Here is a 10,273-nt window from a genome sequence, read left to right on the forward strand (position 1 = left end):
CTCTCATTAGTATCTTTACATTCAAATGAGGAAAGGCATCACTTTGATTGGGGCAACACATCTATCCTAGGACAAGCCAAACAGAGACATGCATGTGAAATCCTAGAAGCATGGCATTCAACCGGAACTCTATCAATAAACACGTTGACTTGGATCACAATTACCACCTCCTGAGAAAAAGAACAGGAAATGATGTCACCAACCCAAGGAAACCTAAACATGTAAATAGAGAGAGGGTCACTAACACCAATGCTTCACTGAAGGCTCACTGATGATGTTACCTCGCATGGTCACGAAACGTCTGAAAACAAACCTTCCAGTTCAGCGAGCAAACTTATATCCAGAACCTCAACCTGAGCTACAAATCTTCTCAAACCTCTTTTGCACCTTTTTAATATAATGTTTCCAAGTAATGCCCTCATTTATTTCCATTAAGAACAGAGGAGAAGTTATAGTTTTTCTTTAATATTCACTCATGGTATGTTGGTGTCACTGGTATTTATCATCCATCCCTAACTGCCCAGAGGGTAGTGAAGAGTTAACTACGTTGTTGTGGATCTGGAGTTGCATGTAATCCAGACCAGGTCGGGACAGCAGTGTTTCTCACCTAAAGAACATTAATAAACCAGGTAGATGTTTGTAACACTTGAAAATGGTGACATGATCAACGTTAAACTAGTTTTTTTAAATTGAATTCAGTAATTTATTTGCCGATTTCATCATCTGTCATGGAGGGATTCGGACCCCTGTCCCCAGAATATTAGCCTGGCGGTTTAGTCCAGTGACATTACTACTACCCTATCACCTCCCCACCTATGAGGGGAGAGGAATAACTAATCTCTGAGACTAGAGAGCGATTTAGAGTGGTAACAAGGAATAAAATATTGCAAGGAGAGATTTGAAGCAGTGACTGAGAACTGAGCTTTGGTAGATTAGTCATTCATGGGGGTGCTTCATTTTTGGGGGAGTGAGTCACAGGGTGAAATAAAATTTTGGCAAAGTGATAAGTTTGTGGAGGTTAGAGAAAGGAGTTTCAGAGAGTGGGACTGAATGTTTCCTAAATAATGTTACGAAGAAATGAAGAGAGGGAAAATGTTGAAGGGAGTTGCTAGCAATGTGTGCAAAGTCACTTTTAGTTTAGGAGAGTGTAATATGAAACTGGAGTGGGAAAGAGCATTTGAGTGTTGACCAGGTGGTAGATTTGGCAATGATCAGAGTAAATAAAGAATGGATATACAAAAAGGGAAAATTAAGTGATCTTTCTAAATGGAGTTTCACAATTTCTTCCTAAACATGTGAACTTTCCAAAAGAAGGCTAGAGATTAACAGCAATTGACTCTTTCAAATCACTTAGGATCTTTTAATAATGTTCTTTGTGCTGGGTGTAAGTGTGTTGAGATGCGAGGGTGGAATAGTTGTGATTTGGGCGTGTCACAGGCAAGCTGCCAACCTGACTTATCATAGGAGCAGGAACAAGTGACCTGTTCTGCCATTCAGTTGGATTTTAAATAATCTGTACCTAAACGCCATTTAATCTGCCTTTGATAAAACATCAGTCTTTTGATTATAGGTTTGTTTCCAGTTGGCCCACAGCCCTTTGGAAGAATGATAGTGAGAAAAAACACATGTTTATTTAATAATGAATCAATAATATAATCAATTACTTAATTACAGCACAATAAAGATGGCAGGGCAGTTGATGTAGAATGTCGGAGGTCCTGGGTGCTGGTATGACCTCAGACAATCTGGCATGCAGTAAGTGTCATGGCTCACAGTGAGCTGGAAGCCAAACTACAGGCACTGATTTGTCAGGGAGGGCGGGAAGTTACCTGGGCATTTAATTCCAGGACCTTGTCATACCCTGTAGGAATGGGTGATTGATCTGATTTGGTCATAGACTGGATAGAGGAGGGTGTGACAGTAAGTGAGGCAGGTAATGGGAGCCCAAAGGCAAAAGAGCAGGAGCCTCAGCCGTTGCAGTTGTGCAGGTGATTTCTGGTGTGTTCAGGCCTATTTGGATGAGAATGAGGGTTGCAGTGGATGTGCGAACTGACCGAGGCATTCAGGTGGAGCTAGTGAAAAAGAATGGTATGGTAGCTAGGGAATGTGTAGTGAGGGGTGGACTGACACTGTACTCTGCAGAGAATCCAGAACTCCTTGTCACCCATCTGGTGCCAGGGTTCAGAAGATCTGCACAGGGTTGAGAGGGATTTATGTGGAAGGTGGAGGACCAGTCATCAAGATCTGCTTAAGCATCCATGCGATAGGCAGGTGAGGAAAGAGGTTCTGCAGAGTCAGTACAAGAGCACAGCATCAAATTAAACAAAACAAACCTCAAAGGTAATAATTTCAGGATTGGTACCTGAACCGCATGTAAATTTGTGTGGGTTAATTAAGATGAAGAAATTCATGTGTGATCCAAAGACTAGTGCAGAAGAGGTGCATTCAGGTTTATGAGGCACTAGTATCAATACTGGGGAAGATGGAGGCTATATTGTTGGAATGGTCTATATCTGAGTTGTGCTGAGGCAAGTGAGCCCCTGAACCAGGGGCATAGAGAGGGTTTAAAACTATATTCTGGAGATAAGGATTCAAATTTGAGACGATATGGTAAATCAAAGAGTAGAGACTGGACATGGAAAAAGGTATTAATAAGGGCAATTAGAAACAGACTGTGACTGGAAGGGATGGAGAGTAAATATAACTCTGAGTAAAACAACAAATAAATCTAGTGGTTACAAAACTAATCAAAGGATCAAACTAAAAGGCTATGCATCTGATTGCATGGAGCATTCATTACAAATGAATTTTCTGATAGTGCATTTATAAATAAAAAAAAGTGTCATCTGATTGCAGAAACATAACTACTGGATGACATGGATTGGATCTTGAATATTGAAGGGTACATGGCATTCAAGAAGGACAAGAAACTAAAGCTATTCGTAGATGGTGACATTAGAATAGAATAGTCTTTATTGTCATGTGCACTCAAATGAGTGCAGTGAAACCTTTATAAAGTTGCTGCTTTGGTGCTATCTAAGGTTCTGGATACCTAGGTACAGGTACTTTAAGTGTTTGTTATAGAATTGAAGGAGTAAAAAAAATAATTTAGCATAGGAATACAAAGTTCTGAAAAGTACTTGACTTACTCAAGGTTCAGAGTCAGAATAAAACATTTTTTAAAAGTACTCAAATTATACTCCATTAGTACAAAAGAGAGAGAGATTACCTAAGTTCAGGAAACCAGAATGTAACAATGGTTTGGGTAGAAATGAGAAGTCACTTGGGGGAGTAGTATACAGACCCCCTAATAGTAACCTTGTGGTAAGATGGAGTATACAGGAAAACATAATGCAAGCTTGTCAAAAAGATACAGTGATAAAAAAGATACGGGAGATTATGTTAAGTGATTTTGCATGAGGATGGGCCAGTCCACTGGGGAGAACTCATTTTATGGCCCAGAGATATGAGTGTGGTCCATCAAGCCATATCTAACAAGCAGACCTGTTTGTAGGATCCTGCAAGTTAAATAATGTGGAAAGGTTGCTTAACCTTGGCTTGCATTTCATCAAATGGTACCTGCTAAAATAGGGCTGCCTTCCCAGAATCCTTTTCATTTTGTAGGCAAAATAAGGTCAGCAGCGACAAAAATAATCAAAAGACAAAACTGAAGTCTACGTATTTAATTGAATGAATCATTCCATACAAATTGATGTTCTGATAGTGCAAATACAAATAAATGTGGTTATAATGATATAAGGATGACCTAGTTTGATTCATATTTGGGAGAAAATGCCTAATTCATTAGATTGGGCACCTCTCTAAGTTGTTGGTGGAGGGGGTTTGATGATCTAGAGAATGCAATGGTTTTAAAAGGATGGACAGAAAAATAAAATCGGGGGAAGAATTCCCATTGACTAACTGTTGAACTTGATGATGCATACTCTTGTCTCTGGGTGAGACAGCAAGTTCGCCCCAGTGGCTTAGTAAATTGTCAAGCAACATCATTTTTAACAATAGGTTTATCTGGGCACATTGCAATGCTGTTTATGGAATCATGCCAAGTGCAAATTGGTCGTTTCTTTTCATGTGTTGCAATCATATCTACACTTTTAAACTACTTCATTGAGTGTAGAGAGGTTATGCAATGTGCCATTTGAACACAGGATTCTTTTTAATCTTTCTTACATGTTCATAATATTACAATGTTTACTTGTAATAACATAATATTTATTTTTCCTGATGCTTGCAGGAGAACATAAACATTGATGAAGCAACACGGTTTCTGGTGAAGAATATTCTGGACAGTGACTTCATCTATCTAACTGAGAATACTGATGCAGATAATATAAAACTAACAGATGAATCTGAAGAGGTTGATAAAAAGGCACAATGCTGCTAACATTTTGCCCCTCTCCCATTAACACTTCTTTTTATAAGCTTTGGAGACCACAGTCCCTGGATGATCTTTTCTATGTCCAAAAGGATGACTGCTCGATGAGATTAATATACCTTCAGCTAATCATTATTTAAACAGAAGTGTTCCTCTTCGTTTTAATTAGGAATGGAATGGAGAGAAAAATACTTTGTCTTTTTCATGTCATGGTTTCTGTAACCTTTTTGAAATAACATTATAACAGTTGTTTAGTCTGTTTAATTTTTATAGACTATCTCACTTTGTCTTAGTGTTTTCTTACACTGCTCTATAACAGCAAGAATTGTGTTACATCTATTAAAAGATTTTGTTTGCTGGTACGACATTTTACCTGTATGTCAGTCTGTGGATTGTTTGAAATCTGTGTGCATTGTAAATTGGGTAAAGTATTTCAAAAGGTGTCGCTTGTAAATTCTGCTGTTGAGTTTAGTTTATCCATTTTAAGTGGACACAGTGACCACAGAATGGCATTGCAGTATCACAACAAAGCAGCAGCACCATAGGCCCATCCGGCTTTATGGATTGGCTGGGGTCCACCAAGCCCAGAATGTAGCAGATAGTAGTCCCATTATATTCTGAAGCTGTTTGTCTCCAAACTTCATAACGCCTCCTTTCTCACCGAACAAGGGATCATTCACTCAAAAGTCCACTTCAAATAGATCACATCTTCTTTGGTAATTATAGAATGCTGGTGACACCCACATCCCAAGAATGAAGTTGCTTCGTTTTTAAAAGGATTTATTCATCCAAGTGGTATATTTGGAACCAATATGAAACTGACCAGGACGCCCTGAATCCAATTACAACCGTCAGTTCCTGATACCTTGCTTGACGGTACACTCCAGCGTGATATTGTCTCTGTGTTTTATTGACTGACCTTGCTCTGCTGACTGACCATCACCTGAGCATCTCCAACCATGCTGCCAACTAACATCATACAAGGAGCTGGAGATCCACTTTTCAACTCCAGTGGGCGTCGCACTGGGTGTTACATCTTCCAGTGTTGGAGTTTTCTTTCACAGCACAGTGCGAGCACAATTTACAACAGGGTCTTTGGCAACAAGATGTCAAGCATCAATATATAACTAACCATGATATCCCAAATCTGACCACGGTGATGATGTGGGGAAGTTAAAGTGAGGAATATTTGTCATGATTAGTGGTAAGTCGCTTGGCCGTGTTTAATTATGTTAGGGCCTTGAAATGTTGACCAGAGTTTATATGGACATCAATATACCTGTTAAGTCTTTAGTACTAATGTGTTAGAAAGATAGGTTTCAGATAAGTCAGTAGGGTCCAATTAATTCTCTACATCATGCCAAATGGCCTAGGTAGCAGTACAAAGATATTTTTCACCAGCCCTTCCAAGCGGAGGGACACAAAGATCCAGAGAGAAATGCACAGGGTGAAGCACAAAGCACAAGGGGACAGAAGGAGAAGGCTCAGATATTAGGAGGTTGGCCAGTGAATATCAACCTTGGTTGGGAGATCTCTGGATTGAGGTGTTTCCCTTAGATGCATTGTTTAATGGATACTATTCCATTCAATGCAGCTGCCTTATGACAGGATCTCAGATAAATTAAACTGTTTATGATCCACAAGAGCAATCGTGTATCTAAAAGTGTTATTTTACTGAGGAAGCACTTTCAATAATGGGCTTGTATTCAAATAGTGCCTTGAACAAAGTAAAACATCAGAGAGATCTTTCATTAGTGTTATTGGACACAATTTACCAATAAGCCACATATGGCTATATTAGTACAACAGACTAAACCCTTGACCAAAGCAGTAAATTATAAGAAGCATCCTAAAGGAGGGAAATAATGAGGGTATGGCATTAATGATGCAGACCAATGAACATTGCTCTTCAATATTTATCTTGAGATCATGAAAGATGAATTGCTGAACAAAGACAGAAATTGCTGGAAAATCTCAGCAGGCCTGGCAGCATCTGTGGAGAGAAATCAGAGTGAACATTTTGTGTCCAGTGACCCTTCTTCAGAACTGATGATAGCTAGAAAAAAATGGGGTTTTTTTTGTAGAAAACCTAGGATGGGGGCAAGGACCAGAAGTAAACAATCGCACCCAAAGAGAGAGACAAACAGTTGGACAGACAAAGGAGTGGATAAAGACCAGGCCTGGGAGAATGAGTAGCTGCTAATGGGGACTATTAGTAGTTGACAATGGGCTATATGTGGTAGCAGCTCATTATGATGACAAGGCCTGGTGTGTGAGGATGGGGTAAAGCATGGGGAAAGGAGCTCAAACCCAAAAATTATTGAACTCTGTGTTAAGTCCAGAAGACTATAGAGTTACCAAGTGAAAGATGAGGTGCTGTTCTACCGGCTTGTGCTGAACTTTGCTGCAGAACAGCATGCCTGAGACAGATGTTGGCCAGAGAACACGGTGGTGTGTTGAAGTGTGCAAGCAACTAGAAGTTGGGGAGCTTTTTGGTGGACAGAATGTAGATGTTTTGCAAAGCTGTCACCCAGTCTGTGCTTCATCTCCCCATCGCTGTTTTCATTTCTGGGAATAGACTGGCCACCAATGTCCTCTACAAACACACCGACCCCCACAGTTACTTTGACTGTACATCCTCACACCCTGCTTCCTGTAAAGATTCTATTACATTCCCCCAGTCCCTGTGTCTCTGTCGCATCTGGTCTGAAGTTACCAATTTTGACAAGAGAGCCTCTGAAATGTCCATCTTCTTCCATGACTGAGGATTCCTCAGCACGGTAGTTGCCAGGACGCTCAATTTTGGCCCCCGGTTCCTCACTTGCCTCCATAACAATGATAGCCCCATGTTCTCAACTATTATCCCACTAGCATCCACAGCGAGAAGATCATTAGCTGCGACTTCTGCCACCTCCAGCTGGATACCATCACCAAATATACAAACGCCTCACTTCCCTTGTCAGCCTTCCACAGGAGCCGTTCCTTCTCTAATACCCTGGTTCACTCCTCCTTCACTCCCAACACATTCCCTACAGCCCCATGGCACCTTCCCCGCAATCGCACAAGGTGTTACACCTGCCCATTTACTTCCTCCCTCCTCACTATTCAAGGCCTCAAACATACCTTCCAGTGAAGTAGCACTTTATCTGCACTTCACTCACAATGTGGTCTCCTCTACATTTGAGGAAACAAAGCAGTTCGCTCTGCAGAATATCTATGTTCTGTTTGCAGAAAAGCCCCTTAGCTTCCGATTGCTTGCCACTTAAAAACACCAATTTGTTCCCTGGCCAGCACCCTGTCTCAGGCTTGCTGCTGTGCTCCAGTGAAGTTCAACACAAGCTGAAAGATCAGCACCTCATTTCCACTTCAGAACCCTGCACCCTTCTAGACTTAGCATCAAATTCAAAAATTTTAGGACTTGAGCATCTTTCCCCACTCTTTCTCTCATCTCCACGTACCGGGCCTGGTCATCAACACTGGTTGCTACCATACAGAACCACTGTCTCCATTGCAGTTACTTATTCTCCTAGGCCTGGTGTCTGTCCACTTCTTTGTCCAAATGTTTTTCTCTCTCTTTGAGCTCTATCTCCATCCATTCCTCCCCCTGATTATCTGCATTTCATCAGTTCTGAAAAAGGTCACTGGACTCAAAATGTTGACTCTGATTCCTCTCCACAGATGCTGCCAGACCTGCTGGGAATTTCCAGCAATTTCTGTTTCTGTTTCAGATTTCAAGCATCCACAGTTCTTTGGGTTTTATGAATTGTTGGACAAGTAGAATGATAATACAAGACACAGTGGAGGGTTGTGAGCAAAGGTGCAAAGTTAGAACTGGGTGGAACTTGACCATATTTTTGAATGGTGTTGGCAGGAACCTATATGTAGGTAAGAATGAGAAACATAGAACTTCAGGAGACATAGTAGCAGCTGTTAGGCAAATAATTTTGCATTACAGATGCAACAACCAGAGAAGGACAATTTCATATGCAACAAGTTCTTGTACATAAAAGCAAATTACTGCAGATGCTGGAATCTGAAACCAAAAGAGAAAATGCTGGAAAATCTCAGCAGGTCTGGCAGCATCTGTAAGGAGAGAAAAGAGCTGACGTTTCGAGTCTAACTGACCCTTTGTGAAAATTTGTAGATGTTGCAAATATTGATTGCAATCCTTCCATGTACACATTATTCCCTGTGGCTTGAGCATGATTTCCCCAATTCATTTGGGTTTTCAACTTGTACAATCAGCTTAAAGTGTTGTAATCAAATGCTGAGGAGGATGATATCTGATGCATTGTGTGGTTTATTGTCATACGTTTTTCAATTCTTGTAAACTATTGGTAAGCTGTTGCCTGCGTTAGAGAGTTGATGGATCTCACATTAGTTCAACGTAGATATGAGATCAGTGTAGTTGTGTCAAATGAGAGTGCTCCTTGTTTAAACCTTCAAAAAGACAATAGAATGCTTAGTTAGGTTGTTAAGATGGTGGTAAAAATGGACTCCAATTTTCAACTTGCATCATCTGATTTTAATAACAGAGATGTTACATTTATTGTTCTTCTTAAAACCAATTTGATCACTTAAGGTGGCTACAGTGATCACCTGACCAGGTTGAGACAAGTTCATTAAGCCATCATTAAGCAAAACCCCAGAATGATCTGAAATTAATATGTCATGAAATTGGCTGAAACTTGTCTCTCAGGTCTATACCTCCTGGTTGATTTACACCTTCTCAATAGTTTCACAGTAGGCTGAAAAACTCTCCTGCAGATTATCGAACTTGATAAAAAGAATGAAATGAGACAGCATGAGAGAGTTGAATGATCAGCTATAATCATATTGATGGGATAAATATTCACATGCTCCTATTTTGTCTTTTACCACCGAGCAGAACAAAGGAAGCAAACACATGAAGCATTGCCGCCTTAAAGTTCGCCCACGAGTCCATCCAAATTTGGAAATATATAACTGTTCTTTCATTTTTGCTGGATCAGAATGGTGGATCTCCCTGCTAAAAGCACTGTGAGTGCACTTTCACAGTATAGGGGTAGTGGGACCAGAAAGTAACTAAATTACCTTGTCCAGGACAAATAAAGACAAGGAACAAATGCTGAATTTTCTAATGATTACCATATTCTGAGAATGAATATTGTATTTAAAGAAAAGTGATACTGATAGCTTTCTAATTTAAGAAGGAAATTCTTGAATCAAGAGCGTTTGGGAAGATCATGACACATCAATAGTTTCCTCATTTCTTTAATCACAATTGAACCCTTGGCATTTGTCTATCATTAACCTTGTTGTTGTGGTTCTTTTCGCCAAGCTGGGAATTTGTGTTGCAGACGTTTCGTCCCCTGTCTAGGTGACATCCTCAGTGCTTGGGAGCCTCCTGTGAAGCGCTTCTGTGATCTTTCCTCCAGCATTTGTAGTGGTTTGAATCTGCCACTTCCGGTTGTCAGTTCCAGCTGTCCGCTGCAGTGGTCGGTATATTGGGTCCAGGTCGATGTGCTTATTGATTGAATCTGTGGATGAGTGCCATGCCTCTAGGAATTCCCTGGCTGTTCTCTGTTGGGCTTGTCCTATAATAGTAGTGTTGTCCCAGTCGAATTCATGTTGCTTGTCGCCTGCGTGTGTGGCTACTAAGGATAGCTGGTTGTGTCGTTTCGTGGTTAGTTGGTGTTCATGGATGCAGATCATTAGCTGTCTTCCTGGGACAACACTACTATTATAGGACAAGTCAAACAGAGAACAGCCAGGGAATTCCTAGAGGCATGGCACTCATCCACAGATTCAATCAATAAGCACATCGACCTGGACTCAATATACCGGCCACTGCAACGGACAGCTGGAACTGACGACCAGAAGCGGCAGATTCAAACCACT

At 40.7% G+C, this 10,273-nt stretch overlaps 1 protein-coding gene across 1 annotated transcript in view; it reads left to right on the top strand.

The window, feature by feature from the left end:
* LOC132819855 (ras-related protein Rab-32-like) overlaps positions 1 to 4,736 on the top strand; it is a 31,154-nt gene extending 26,418 nt beyond the window's left edge. The window contains exon 3 of the mRNA XM_060831735.1: positions 4,253 to 4,736. Within this exon, the coding sequence (XP_060687718.1) occupies positions 4,253 to 4,402 (150 nt within the window). The 3' untranslated portion in view covers positions 4,403 to 4,736. The remainder of the gene's footprint in view (positions 1 to 4,252) is intronic.
* Positions 4,737 to 10,273: the final 5,537 nt, after the last annotated feature.

Source organism: Hemiscyllium ocellatum, chromosome 10 (genome assembly GCF_020745735.1).
Source record: "Hemiscyllium ocellatum isolate sHemOce1 chromosome 10, sHemOce1.pat.X.cur, whole genome shotgun sequence".
NCBI classification, from domain to species: Eukaryota; Metazoa; Chordata; class Chondrichthyes; order Orectolobiformes; family Hemiscylliidae; genus Hemiscyllium; species Hemiscyllium ocellatum.